Source organism: Lathyrus oleraceus, chromosome 5, assembly GCF_024323335.1.
Source record: "Lathyrus oleraceus cultivar Zhongwan6 chromosome 5, CAAS_Psat_ZW6_1.0, whole genome shotgun sequence".
Classification (NCBI taxonomy): Eukaryota; Viridiplantae; Streptophyta; class Magnoliopsida; order Fabales; family Fabaceae; genus Lathyrus; species Lathyrus oleraceus.
The window spans coordinates 282,182,592-282,198,636 of NC_066583.1; the positions used below are offsets into that span (position 1 = coordinate 282,182,592).

The window sequence follows — 16,045 nt, forward strand, 5'->3', positions numbered from 1 at the left end:
GTTGCGCCAGTATTCTTTAGTCCGAAGGGCATGACCTTGTAACAGAAGGTACCCCATAGGGTTATGAACATAGTCTTCTCCATATCTTCTTGAGCCGCCCTGATCTGGTTATAACCGGAGAAAATAGAGAATTGAGCGGTGTTGTCCATTAACACGTCAATGTGGGGTAGTGGAAAGTCGTCTTTGGGACTCGCTCTATTCAAATCTCTGTAATCCACACACATCCTTACTTTTCCGTCATTTTTTGGCATGGGCATAATATTGGTGATCCATTGGGGATAATTGGAAACTGCTAGGAAACCGGTGCTGAGCTATTTTTGCACTTCCTCCTTGATCTTCATAGCCATGTCAGGACGAGTCCTTCTTAGATTTTTCTTCACGGGAGGGAAATCTTCTTGAGAGGTAGACGATGGACCATGATACCAGTATCGAGGTGTCATACCCCAATTTTGTCCGGATAAGGAAAAATCTTCAACCAACATTCACTACCCAATGTTATAAGACATGTATTTTATCTTAAGACATAAGCTTCATCTTAAGGTTTCTCAGCCCTTAGTGACAGCAAATCTTCAGTGATATTTTCATTTGTTAAAATCCTTAAGAAGACACTTGTTGCTTTTGTCTATTATGGCTATTAAACTAAGCATGGGATAGTATGTGCACTTTGAGACTTTTTGGTTAACAAGGCCCATTTTGGTTTATCTATGAGAATTCTCGGTTTTAAAAAGGTCCATTCACATGAACATGTCCATGATTAATATTGCAAAGTGTGGTTTGAATCTTTTTACATTACTAATCCAAAATCCATTTGATTATTAGTAAGTATTAAGAGTCATGGATATTTTTTTATGATCATTTGTTTAAGCTCACTTCCACATGTTTAGGCCAAAGTCTTGATCCTTCATAAATATCTAAACTCAAGTTGCATTTTTAAACATGCATTTGTTTTAAGCTAAAGTGGATTGTTGAAAAACTATGATAATGAACAATGTTTTAAAGCTCACTTTGGAATTGTGTATTTTATTGCTTATGATGCACATCTCATATTGTTCATTTAAGTGAATGATAAGCGTAATTAGAAGTGACCAAGTGGAAAGTCCAATTTGATTAATACAACCCAATCCATTTTCAGTTTGAGTTAGAGTTTAGGCATTCTTGTTTAACACATATAGAATAATTATGACAAAGTTCAAGTGATAAAAAAAGGGATTAATGGCATAATTAATTTTAATCCAAATGTTACAAATAATTCCAAAAGGGCTTACATGATAATCCAAAGGCTTACACAATCAATCCAAACTTACATAGTCCAATAGTTACATAATTATCCAAAAAAAGAAGTTTCAAATTGAATTTCTACGTATTACAAATAGTCCCTAAATTCACAATCCAAAAGTCTTTGTAACACCAAATGAATCTAAAAAATTGAATTAAGTTGTAAATCCAACGGTTTGAAGCAGCAAGCTTCAAAGACTTTTCCAAAAAAAGCTCTTTTGGAAATTTCAGCCCCCCAATTCCAAGCAAGCGCCGCCCCCCCTTTTTCAATCAATGTCCATCACTTCACCTGCAAAACCAACTCAAGGGTTAAAACAGCTTATCAAATAAGCACTTAAAAAAACTGGAAAATAAATGATAAAATAAACAGATTAATTGGTTACACGATGAATCAAAGAAAACGCTCAAGAACAAATCTCATTATCCAACTCAAAATAACCTTAAATCCATAAGATAATTATCCCATGAAATATGGAAGAGATAATTTAACAAGTTATCTTAAGATCTAACATTCACATATATAATAACAACATAAATTAACAGTAAGAGAACGTTTTTGGAAATCTAAGAAAAACAATTTAAAAAAAATTCTCTGTTAAACTCAAACCAAACAAAGAACACGAAGCCACAATCAACAATAATTCATAAAACGTCCAAACCCTAAGATTCGAAAAACAGAAATAGAGTTCAAAACAAAAATAAGAAGGAAGAATAGAGGAAGACGAGAAACATAAAGAAAGAGAGTGAAACTTATCTGAAACAGTAGGGAGCGTCGCCGGCGTTTAAACTTCACCCAAGTAAATCTTCCATTTTTCTTTCAAATCTTTGCATCATTATTTTCGCCTCTCTGTACCGAGCAAAAACCCCATATCAATTTCACATAATCATGATTATTGAAGGTTAGGTCTTAAAATTAGGTCTAGGGTTTCTTTATTTTCTCACCGCCGATCCGACCATTTAAGTGAGAGTTTGGAAAAGGCGAACTTAGATTTGAACTCAGAAGCGAAAATGAAGTAGGGTTCGTGTTTAGAAGTTTGGATTTAGGGTTGACGTCGCCGGAGAAGAAGGAGACGCCACCGCGGTGGACCGGCCGCCAGCGTCTTCTCCGGCAGGTTTGGCCGTGAGGGGTGGTAACAGAATGAGGAAAAGTTGCAGAGCGATTTTGTGGGCGAGAGTGAAGAGAGAGAGTGAGAATAAGAGAATGGTTCTCTCTCTCTCTCTCTCTCTCTCTCTCTCAAGTTTTGGTTTTTATATGTTGTGTGGAATGGTTGCATGGGCGCCATATAGCACCTCCTGCCAGCGCCACACGTTTGGTTGACTTCTGAGTCAACCAGGGGATCCTGTGTAGATCCCCCCACCATATGGTGGTGTACCCTCACGCGTCTCCTTTTGATCTTTTGACCAGGTCAAAGTATTATGATCATATGGCCCAGATTTCTCCCTAGAAGGTCAATGTTTGACCAAGCTTTAGGGCTTCTTTTTGTGATTCCATTTTGGGCCAACTCAGGTTGGGCCCAAAGACCATTTTTGCTAACAAACCCCTTTTTGTATTATTCAGTAACGCCTAGAATTGGGCCCTCATCTTGATATAGCCCATTTCACTCTTCTTTTTTTTGATTTGTTCTTTTTTCTCTTATTATATTTTTCATACATATACTTATAATATATATATATATATATATATATATATATATATATATATATATATATATATATATATATATATATATATATATATATATATATATATATATATATATATATATATATATATATATATATATATATATATATATTAAATAGTTTAATTCCTAATGATATTTATTTAATTACTTTATAATATTTGAATATTTTATTTACTTTCATTTCATTTATTTCTATTTATTTTCCATTCTTTCAAAATTATATATAGTGTTATTATTATTATTAACACCTAATGATAGCTACTTAATCATTTGTCTATATTATTATTATCTAATTACTTATTATTTAACCAAATAATATATTTAATTAATTAATTATATTATTATTAATATCACTTATAATTTAGATGATTTGTTTATTTTTGTGGAGTGTATGTGCATGATTGTTTTGTATTTATTTATTTATACCGAGTCTCGGGTGCATATGGGTGACATGTTATAATTGTGATAAAATTATGTCGTTTTCACCGACTTGAAATCATTCGAGCCAATTTCAAAAATAAATCATATACTTATCGATTCAAAGTCGAGCCAATTTTCAAAACACCTTTGTAAGTCGATTACTTGTAAAAGTATCGCCATCAACCTCACATGGCTTACTCTTGGGCCTTCTTACAATGAGACCTATTCGGTTTTAATTAATCGATTAGATGAACTATTCACTAAATAAATTCGATTCATTCACCAAAATGCAAATTTAAAACCTCGATCCAACATCGAGTATTCTTTGTTAAGAATTAAAATACCAGGTCACAATTAAACGTTATTTCACTTAGGAATAAAAGAGGAAATGGTTTTGAGTTTTCAATTCGTCTTCTCGATTATTTAAACACGAACTCTGTTACTCGATTAATTGAACAACCGTCATTTCTAATCCACCTAAGCGCAAATAAATCAATTTCTTTTACATTAAGGAATAAAAGGGAGATGACTTTGAGTCTTCAGATTTTTCTCCTCGACTATTCGAGTACAAGTTCTCTTACTTGTTTAGTCAAATAGTTATCGTTCCTCTACAAACCTCCAAACCCCGATTAAATCAAATATTTTCACAGTAAGCTAAATGAAAAAGGAGGTGACTTTGAGTTTTCAACTTCACTCCTCAATTGGTCAAATACGAGTTTTCTCACTCGGTCAGTCGAACAATTGTCATTTCTCCGCAAACATACAACTTAATCAAATCACTTTCGTAACAAATTATACGAAAAGGGAGATGGTCTTGAGCCTTCGATTCCTCTCCTCAAATGCTTGGATATGAGTTGTTTTACTCAGGCATTCAAGTACTTGTCGTTCATTATAAAAATACGTCAACCATATACAACCTTATTTTCATAAAAACTCAGATGAAACAGAGAGCGGTTTAGAGTCTTCTATTCCCTCTCTCGATTATTAGGATACGAGTTGTCTTACTCGATTATCCGAGTATTCGTCATCCGTTTAGAACACTTTAATTATCATCAAATCCTTTAAAGATAAAAAAAAGAAAGTGGTCTAGAGTCTTCTACTCCCTTTCCCGACTGTTAGGATACGAGTTGTCTTACTCGACTATCCGAATGATCGTCATCTAACTAGAGAACATCTCAACCAATCAAAACATCCAACATATTAATCCAACTTGCCACCTCTGTGTGACCTAAAATCCTTTCAAAAAGAACACCATTTAATCCTTTCTAACGCGCATAACAAACCAATGCTTAAGCCTCCGCCGAGAGTAGACAAGCCAACGTTTAGCCTTAGCATGCGATCTAAACAGTTGTTCATTAAAAAACACCAACCAACCATAGTTTCCGAACTACGAATGCTCTGATTTCCTTATTATGCCATAAGGATACGTAGGCAGGAGATTGTTGTATCTTCGCGAGCACACTAATAAAAAAACCTCCCCTTTCCCTTTCTGAGGTTCTCATCCATTTCAGTTTCTAATATTTTATAACCCAAAGATAACAAACAAACATAAATTAACACTTGAAACGCAAATTAGAACTAAAGGGTTCCCGTTGAGTACAACGGACGTAAGGGGTGCTAATACCTTCCCTTTACGTAATCCACTCCCGAACCCGAATATGGTTTCGACGACCATTATTCCATCTTTCAAAGGTTTTATCGATATTTTCCTATCCCTTTATTGGGATAAATAAAGTTCGGTGGCGACTCTGTTCGAACATAAATTTTTCTGCGACCATCGCGAGGAATCGTATTTTTCGAGATGCGACAGATGGCGACTCTGCTGGGGACTAGGTCCAAGCAAAAGAGAGTGAATCCTAATTTAGTTCAGTTTGTGTATTGTGTGTTAATCTTGTTTGTTTGTCTGTTATTTTTATTCTGCTCTTATTATTTTGTCATAATTATTATATTGTGATCTATTGAGTATGTCTTATTTGGGGTTCTCTGGTTGGTGATACTTTGTGAGATAGGCTCTCCACCTGAGTCTGAGAAAAACCATAAGATTAAGTTGGTGGTTGCGTAGTGGGCGCCCACAAGGAGTCTTCCTTGTTGGGAAGATACGAAGACCCTGCCTAGAGGAGATTCTCTTGAAATATTATTGCCCGACGAGTTTTCGTAATGACGATAGTATTCTCAAGTTGGATCAATGACTCTAGGGACCTTTTAACCCATTATATCCGGAGGTTATGTAGTATTTACCTAAAAAGTCTCAGACTTATTGGGTTAATACGAAAGCCCCAATCAGATGAGATCTCTTGGGCGTATTACTACATTACAGTAGTACTCCCAACCTCGATCTATGACTCTGAGAACCTTATTAGAACCTTGGACTCGAGATCTGTGTAGGATGGACCCACTAGGAGTTTTCCTCTTTGGGACCATACGAATGCCTCACCCAAATGAGACTCAGTTTGGGGATGATATTTGCAGATGAGTTTTCGTCATGACAATAACTTTCCTAAATAGTGATTGATGACGTTGGGAACCCCTTACCTTTAGCATCCTCCCAAAAGGGTTTTGTTTAGTGACCAATGATACTCTCTCAAGACCTGTATATTTACCTACATGTGGCACGCATAACGTCATTCATAACATAACATTCATATTATTTTATTTCCAAGGAATCTGAGTATCATGAGTTGCAGGAATTCAGGAAACATGGAATCAAGCAAAAGAAACATTTACTCTTTCAAGTTCAAGGATCCCGATCTAAAGAGCTTACGTGACTTGGTCTCTCAGATGCACCCAGTATACATAATCAACTTTGGAAAGAATTATGGCAATCTGCTCAGCATCCTCAATCAACAAGTGGACCATACAACTTTAATCACTTTGGCCCAATTCTATGACTTACCCTTAAGATGCTTCACATTCCAAGACTTCTAGCTAGCACCAACGTTGGAAGAATTCGAGCGTCTTGTTAGGATTCCTATGAAGAACAAGCCACTATTTGAAGGGATAGATGAATCTTTACCCCTCGAGATCATTGCTAGCGCGCTTCACATGGATGAAAAGGAAGCAAAGGCTAACCTAGAGACCAAAGGGAATACCAAAGGGTTTTCGCTAAATTTTCTCTTGGAAAGAGCTCATACCCTATTGAAAGCAGAAAGTTGGGATGCTTGTTACTCTGCTATTGCGTTGGCCATTTATGGCGTCATCATGTTCTCGAATATGGATGGTTTCGTAGACATGGCTGCCATTTTCGTTTTCCTTACTGGGAACCCAGTACCTACTTTGTTAGTCGATGTCTACTATTACATAAGTCATATGTATACTAAGAAAAAGGGATTGATTGCTTGTTGTGCTCCTTTATTATATCAGTGGTTTCTAGAACATCTTCCGAAGACAGGTGCTTGGGTTGAACAGACAGATGTTAGTTGGCCTCAGAGATTGGGATCACTCCGATCTGAGGATCTCTCTTGGTATTCCAAAGAATACATCAACATGGACATCATATTCAGTTGTGGAGATTTCCCAAATCTACCTCTTATTGGAACTCAAGGATATGTAAATGCTAATCCAGTTCTATCACTCAGGCAACTTGGCTACCTGATGGAAGGCCCTCCAGAGGAAAAGTCTTTGGAAGCTTTCTTGTTACTTGACTTTGGAGTTGAGAATCCTAGCTTATTCCAACGAATCAAAGAAGCTTGGAAGAATGTTAATCGAAAAGGGAAAGCTGATTTGGGGAGAGAAAATGGGATTACAAAAGAACCATATTTTCAGTGGGTAAAGGAAAGGGTAGAGATGATCAAAATTCCATTCGTCATTCGAGCACCTGTACCTCTTCCTGAACCTAAGCTCACCCATGTCCCTATTGAAGAAGTGGAGGAACTCAAGACCACCATGGCAAAGTTAGAAAGAGAGAATGAAGAGTTGCAGATAAAACTCCAACAAACCGTCAATGAGAACAACAATATGAAGTGGGAGCTTGAGAGAAAAGAGGCACAGCTTCAAGCACATGTGGAAAAGTTCAACAAAGAGGAGCATAAGATAAAAAAGATCAAAGTGGGATTAGAACAAGCTGGTCATTGTTTAGATACTCTTAAGGGTTAATTACGATAAGCTCAAAAAGAATGTCAAGACAATGAGCGTTGGTGGCGTCTAGCCACGAAGGAAAACAAGACGATAAGGGATACACTTGGGGCTCAGATAAAAGAACTCACCAATTTTGTTCGTCATGCAAAGGCTGAAGTAGATCAGGAGCGCCGACTCAAGAATATAGCCACTGAAGCTTCTAAAGTTTCACCCATGGTATGGGAAGAAAAGTGTCGAGAAGTAAGAGATGCAAGGGAGTCTGTCAACTATTGGAAGAACCATCTAGAGTCATTACGCCAAGACAACTCCATATGGTTGAAAGAGAGAGATTATGTGATTGAAGATTATGAATCCTTTAAGAAGACCATAGACTTCTTACAAGGAGATAGAGACAAGTTTCGTGCAAAGCTCGATGGGCTAGTAGGGTTCTGTAATTGGGCGGCTAAAGAATTACCATGGAAGTTGAGAGACACAGTCGAAGAGTTGAAAGAAGATAGCACTCCTCCATCCATAATCAGTTTCATTCTGCTATGTAGAGGGTTGCTGAAGAGATTCAAGGAGGAATTAGAAGAGCTTCAAGCCAGAAAGCCAGTTGTTTAATTTTCCTATGTCTTATATTTTGTTCCTTTAAACAAATGTATTTTGACCTATGGCCTTGTTGGACCCCTATGTTATGTACTTGAATGAATGATGTTTAAAATTACTCCATTACTGCTATTCTAAGTATTTCTTGTTTCTTCGAATTACTAACGACTAATGAAACTCCAATGATTCCCTGAAAATAAAATACGCATAACATTCGCATCTTCATTATGCATCACGCTTCATAAAAATTCAAAAAAACTTACCCAACCTTTTTACCCTTTATCCAGCCACACTGACTAATCAACACCGATATGAGACGCGAAGCAAATACAAGATGACATTAGAGCAAGTTGAGGCCAACCAGGTTACCATGAGGACAAACATCAATACGATCCAGGAGAAGATGGATCAATTGTTGGAGACAATGCTCGCAATCGCTCAAAGAGAGAGGATTGAGGAGGAAGAAGCTAGGGAAAAAAGGAATGATAGCACACCAGGTCGGAACCCCCAAGACGAGGGTTACGTCCCCACCAAGAAGATATTGGTTCAAATATCGGTAGGAGGCAAAGGAGATGGGGATCGTGCAGAACCTTCTGACACGTCCACTCATCATGGATCCGAGATTGGAGATGACCAGTACGATGCATTCTATACGCCTGATCAACCGAAGCCTAAGATACTTCCAGATCCTGCTGCAGATAGGCTCCATGCCTTGGAAAAGAAGATCAAAGCCATAGAATGAAACAATATCTTCAGCGCTTCTGCCATGAACATGCGTTTGGTATCAAATTTAGTCATCCCAGCTAAATTTAAAACTCCTGATTTCAAGAAATACAAAGGACAGACTTGTCCAAGAAGTCACCTGGTAATGTACTTCAGGAAAATGGCTGCTCATACCGAGAACGACAAATTACTTGTACACTGTTTCCAAGACAGTCTGAGTGGAACATCTCTGAGATGGTACATGAGCTTAGAGCAGGGGCGGATTCAAAGCTGAGAGGACTTGGCTGACGCATTTCTTCGTCAGTACAAGTATAACTTAGACATGGCACCCGAACGAATGCAGTTGCAAGGGATGGCTATGAGGGAGAGTGAGTCATTTAAAGAATACGCCCAACGGTGGAGAGAGTTGGCTGCTCAGGTAGAGCCACCATTGTCTGAAAAGGAAATGACCGGAATATTTGTAGACACCTTGAAGGACCCATTCTTTGATAGATTGGTGAATAATGCAGCATCTGACTTCGCACATCTAGTCACAATTGGAGATCTCATAGAGAAGGGGTTAAGGGATGGAAAGATTCCAGGAGCTATAGCATCCCCTAGTGCACCGAAGAAGTATCCTGGAGGCTTCCCGAAGAAAAGAGAAGGTGAAATAAACGCCATATCCAGAAACTATAAAGGGAAGCAACCGGCTTCATATGGTCAAGTCTCCGCCGTGGTCCCTGATCGCGACTTTGTGAGTCTATCGGGTATTAACTGCAAGTGCACAGTCTAATCGCGTAGTTTTAAAAGATATCGATCCCACAGGGACTTAATGAATCGATATACCGTTTTTCTAGGGTTACTGTGTAAAGCTAAGGCGGATGATACTTTGATGATTAGGGGGAAAAATAAAACTAAAATTGGATCTAGATTAAATATCAAATAACACGGATATCGGTATGTAGTTCGTCGTAATTATGGAATCAAATCTCCGTTGGTCTTTTTCTTAGTTTTAAAATAAGTCTTTTCAGTCGACACTATTAATTAAAAGTCTTTTCCTTAAACTCTCGCTCTGTTGAATCAGACTATGACTTTATATTAACGTACGCTCTCACTATTTCGTTAAATCTAAAATCACTTTTTGAAAACAATAGAATCTATAGAAACTCTTTTTGAGAAAATACTAACCGTTTAAACACCCTCGTCTCAAACTCTCGCTCTGTTGACTTAGATTATATGATTAAACTTAAATGCTTAACTCTCGTCCTCACATTTAACTTTTAAAAATAATTTTTAAAAATGATTAGAATTTAATTAACCTTAAAAATTGCTCTCACCCTGATTTAAAGTTAATGTCCAATTTACACTGTCTAGTTAAAAGCTCAAACCGTCGTTCTATTGATTTTAACTTCTTTATGTCTTTTACTCTCGTACAAAAACTTTGGTATTAACTCTGTAAATTGAGACCAGAAAAGGAGTGACTATATTTTTAAATAAATTTAAACCAACTCAGTTTTGATTCCTTTACTCCGCTTACTTTACATACCGATATCTAAATTGATTAGTCGGACATGCTAAACATGCCTAAACAATAATTATGCATAAATACGGCCATATCAAACAGACAATATATATATAAACAGCAGCACAAAGCATATGTAAATTAAAACAATAACTCAATTAATTAATGAACCTGGTAAATTACTAGAAATCTTGGTTTTGTTCCTAGCTTCGATGCTCGAACACTCCACCACAAGTCGGTTGGATTTGTTCTTCACAATTCTTGATCAGACAGGAAGGTAAAAAAAACAAGGAAATAAAATACTATGATCTAACGTAAGGTTAGATCCAGTAAAAATTACACAATAGTTTCCGGTGTAGAAACTATTGTGAGAAAATAAATTGAATGCTTAGTAAATTAAGCTAACAAAGAAAAGAAAATAAAATGCTAAGAAAATAGAATGCTGGAAAATTATAAAGCAGGAAAAATATTGCACGGCGTCGAGTTATCTCAATTGGATCCTTTGAGGTCTATTTATATTCATCCATAAAGTAACCGTTTTCTCAAAAGTATCTTCAGTAGGGTTTCTAAAGCGTAAACGAGTCAAGAGGGAAAATAGGAGAGAACCGCCTTCTGTTACGCACGTCAATGCCAAAAAATAGGAGTGGGGTGTGTGACGTCTGTCACACCATGTGTTACGGTCGTAACACTAAGTAGAGGGGCGTGACGCTCGTCACATGCCCGTAGCAGTCGTCACAGCCATTTTCCTTGTAGTTGGCGTGGGCTGGGCTTTAGTGAGATGCTTTCCTACAAAGTCTTCTTTTTGCACCCCTCTTCTTTCTTTTTCACCCATGCTTTAAATAATGACACCTGAAATAAATAAAAAGAAAATACCGAGTAATATCGAATAATATAAAATAAATTGAATCAAATAACAACATAATTTAGTTAAATCAAGTCCAAAAATGTGATATTATTTCATGTTATCAAACTCCCCCACACTTAGACTTTTGCTTGTCCTCAAGCAAGATACAATGTGGAAATCGATTTAAAATATTAGCCAGATGAAATTTCCAAACACACATCAATTCGTAATAGGTTGAAAGTAAATCTCATTTAGAAATAACCTGAGCTTAATCTTGACATCAAAAATTACTGTAACAACACTAGATAACCCCACCTTATGCAAACTAGTTTGAGTCATGCTATTATAGCTAGCCTAGTTCTTTTACTCTTATTTCACCCGTTGTCATTCTAGCGAAATCACATTAAGCCCTTTATCTTTTTGTACACATAGTGGAGTAACCTATTAGCGATTCTGATCCCCTTTTTAGCTGGAAGTTCTGGTACATAAGTTGGATAACTTCGTTATTTAGTCCATTGCAAATTGCGGGGGATCGGACCGTAGTCCGCCCTACCAAGTTCAGCACCAGAAACCGCTGAACCAACTTACAATGGATCGTTCATACCATGTTTTTTTTTGTAGGGTCCGCAACCTTTGGATTAAATGATCGGGTAAGGATCACCTAACTTAATTAGTGCATTTCCTGATTTTTAATATGTTGTTTTGGGAATCATTCACTTGTATTCATCGGCTCTCCACGTAGTTTGCTATTAAGATGGTGTCGACTTCTCGTATAAACTACTCGGGGTTACTATAAAACTAAAAGTTCAAGGAATTGGTATAATAGGTACTTAGCCTGATCTAACATGTTGAGGTTTTTAGAGTGTTGGGGCGGTAATAATTTTGTCTTAATTTCACTCAAGTTTTATAAAATAGACAACCTTTATACTTATTGAGTGTGTTGAATTTTTGTTATGGCTCAAGAAAATTGAGGGGAGTAGATAATAAAAAAATTTCACACTAGGGACTCGACTTAAAATAAATATTTTTTTATATGAATGAAAGGGAAATAACATACTTGAAAGGGAAATGTTGAAAGAGAAATAATCATAATTGAAACAAAGTTTTCCCCCCTACACTTAAATGAAACATTGTCCCCAATGTTTCAAAAAAAAAACGAAAGAAAAAAAAAATTGGAACCCAAACTCAATTCTGCCTGCGTCCTCTTGTTCTCGGACCCGGTGATCGTTGACGTACTTCCAAGTCATCAAACCTGTTAAGCAAGTCGGTGAACCGCTGGTCGGTTATTGCATTCCTCTCTTCTTGTTGTTGTTGCATCTGGCGCATCAGTTGCATTACTTCGTTATGTTGCGCATGCATGGCATCAAGCTTTTGGGCTTGATGTTCAATAGCATCCATGATGTCATCGTTTGTTACAGGCCTTCTTCTTCGACGACGTCGGGAGGATGGACCAGCCACATTATCGGAAGGATTATGTGGGGCCGAATGTTTCTCAGGATCTTGATCACCTTGCTCCATTTCAACAAACTCGTCTGGGGGCGGGTTTGCTTGTGTAGGCTCGGTAGCTTCGGGAGCATTCAGATCGTAGATGAATCGGTTGGGGTTGGTGACATCGGTGAGGGCAATGTTGGGCAAAACAACGCTTGGGACTTCTTGGTTATTCAGCATAAGATAATACTTCCCACCTACCCTATTTTTGATTAAGCGGCTGGAGCGACAATAGCTTATATCCATAAACAGGGGTGGCAAAGATTGCAAATTCTGAAGTCGGTCCCCTAGATTTAAGCCGAGTGCAATGGTTGTTATTAATCCTCCGATCACAAAAGGTTGACGGCCTCGAGCACAGAGGGTACGGATGTGGTGAAGTAAGAAAGAGGCGGCGTTTACCTTTGTGTTTGCTGAAAAGATGCAGTGCAGGAAGAATAATTCCTTCGCGTTGACTTTGCTGTTGTTGGGTCTTCCAAAAATGGTGTTTTGCAAAATACGGATAAAATACCGGATAGTGGGGTTGTGTATGTGCGAAGCAAGTAAGGCATCCCAATTGGTGGTTTCCACACCGGATATTTTTCCAAAAAGGTCGAATGCGTTCGTGTTCCAATCTGAGTTTGGAGGGATTCTTGGGTGGACTTGGTCTCCTACAGGAAAGTGTAGCATGGCACTCAACTGTTCCTGAGATAGTGAGTACTCGGTGTTGAACATGCGGCGGTACCGGTTAAGTATTCGTTCTCACCGGGTGGAGTGGTGTAGGAATAAGAACTTAAAAACTCTAAGGTGAGTGATGGGTAAGTAGGGTGATTTTGTGTGCAAAGAAAGGTTAAATCAGCAAGCCTAAGTACCCATTGCACACCTTGAAGTAATCCTAATTCTTGTAAGCAATTTAAATCTGGATACCTGGTAGATATGACACCGCGTTGTTGGAACTGAACGAACTGCTCCCGTTGATAGTTATCATCCTCAGCTCGGAAAATAATATTTCCGAATTGCGCTTCTTGATGTTGGTTCTCCGCCATATTGATAGGTAGGTAGAAAGAAGGAAAAGAAGATGAAATATATTTGTATAGAATGGTTTGTTGGAATGATGTGGTGTAGGAAGAAATGGATTGTAGGTATTTATAGGAAAAGTTTTGGAATTGGGAAGAGGAGTGGGTGAGAGAAAAATAAATGTGGATGAATGTGAGTGGAAAGGAGTAAAGAGGTGAGATGAATGGGGAGATGGAGTAACGGTCATGACCTTAACGGTCAACAACGTTTACAAGGAAACACGATGTCACGCTCGTGACAGAGTGTGTTACGGGCGTCATGGGTTGCGTGGCGACCGTGACAGCCTGTGTGACACTTGTCACGCTGGTGGGCATGCAACGGTCACTACGCTCGTGACAGCATGCTGGTGCTTCATTAATTCTTTTTATTATTTATTTAATTTTTTTAGTTTTGTTTATTATATTTGCTATTGTTTTATTTTTTATTTGCTATGAATGCTACTCTACTACACCATAGTGTATATATTTTTTTTTTCGAATAAGTCATGTAAGTAGTAGCATACAATATATATTATCATTGGGAATTTTAGACAGTGCATAAATCAAAATAAAATTTAATTTAACCAATAATGCCAATAGCTTCATAAAAATAAACATAATGTAATATTTGACTGAAAAATAAAACATGCGAAAAATAAATCCTAAGATTAAAAGTAATGTTAAACGAAACTATAAATTGCCTAAGACTAAAACTAATTAACTGCAATTCTTCTAGCCACTTGTAGAATCTCTCGTCGGAGGAGCAAAGGAATTGACACGGCATAGCAACTCGTGAAATTGATTTGTCATTCTACTCATGTATTCCAAAAATTCATGTCCCATATTAGTTAACTCTTCTCTAATGGCATCTTGTTCTAACATCAAGGCTTGAATAGCGGTATTATAATCAATTTCGGGCATATGATGTCTAAGATCAGGTATTGTCGATTCTGCGGACGGGATAGGATGAGGTGGAGAGGCAGCATCATGGTAACCAGTTGGTGTCTGCAGATCAGACTCAGCATAAGGAATCTGGTTGTCAAGAATCTCATAATCTTGGATGGTTTCAACAGATCTAACAGGAGAAGGTATTCCATCCAGGTTGTAAAGCCAATTATTTCGGTTATGGACACTAGTCATCGGACTAGGCATGGTGAATACGTAAAAAGCTTGGTTGTTAATTAATAGTTCAAAATCTTCTGGTCCAAGGTTTCCTATAAACATAGTGTTGAAAAGGAAAAGTATATTCATAGGCTCAATGCCACAAAAAGGGTTCAAATCAAGCATGGGTTGGCGCAATCCAATAGCATTAGCAATCATAGTTATCAATCCTCCTATGTGAATCGGTGCATGGTCATCTTGAATAAGGAGGTCAAAACTCGCCAACATATAAGTGGCACCATTCACTGGACGGTTCTGGGAAGCACAAAATATTATGAAGAGTTCATCACGTGATACTGTGGTAATGTTTGATCTCTTCCCAAAAAGAGTGTGTGCTAGGATCTTGTGGAAATAACGAAAAGTTGGGTTATGTATGTTTCCAGAAAGAAACTCATGTTCCTCAGGGTCGTCATTTCCCGTCAAACTTCCCCAAAAATGCTCAAGCTCTCTATATTCAAAAAGGTCTTCTTGGCTCACGGTGAATGTGTCAAAAGAAGTAGGGAACCCTAAAAGGTTAGTAAATTCTTGAATGTTATACTGATACTCCATATTGAACATCCTGAACTGAATGAAACCTAGGTTTATTCCTTTTCCATGGTTTGGTAAATAAATCAGGGAGCTAAGGAATTCTAGAGTTAGCCTCCGGTAAGTAACAAATTGTCTTCGAATAGGGGTGGTTTCCCACCCTCTTTGACTCAGCAGATATAGGACACTATCTCTTAGCCCAAGAACGGTCATTACACAATCATCAGCATAAAAACTTGGGTGCATCTCTCTCTCAGCAAGTTCTTCAAATTTTTGTCTCTGAGCTCTCCCTCGGAATTTGATACTCATACGATCAATATGTCCCATCAGGTTAGTGTTAACTAAAGAAAAGAAAAACAAGAATTTAGTCAGGATTTGGCCAGATGCCGAAAGAAGAAAAGAAGAAAAATTTAATAAAATAAAGAAAATGAAGAATGAATACTGAATAAAATCAAAAGAATAGTCAAAGAAAATAAAAATTTGTGGGTTGTCTCCCACGAAGCGCTTTGTTTAATGTCGAAAGCTCGACACAAAACTATTAAATGTTAATCTATTAATTTTGGAGACAGTACGTTTAAGTGCAGGACTTGCGAGTCTTCATTGTTTTCATCATAGTGATAATGTTTTAGACGCTGCCCGTTTACGATAAATGATTCAATAGATTTTCCTTTAATTTCTACAGCCCCACTAGGAAAGACATTAGTGACTGGAAAGGGCCTGACCACCTAGAGCG

General features: G+C 37.5%; 1 protein-coding gene across 1 annotated transcript; it reads left to right on the forward strand.

Annotated features, from left to right (window-relative positions):
• The first annotated feature begins 6,350 nt into the window (after positions 1–6,350).
• On the forward strand, positions 6,351–7,472 carry LOC127080210 (uncharacterized). Its single transcript, XM_051020539.1, has one exon. It carries the CDS (start codon positions 6,351–6,353, stop codon positions 7,470–7,472), a length of 1,122 nt encoding a protein of 373 aa, XP_050876496.1.
• The last annotated feature ends 8,573 nt before the right edge of the window (positions 7,473–16,045 follow it).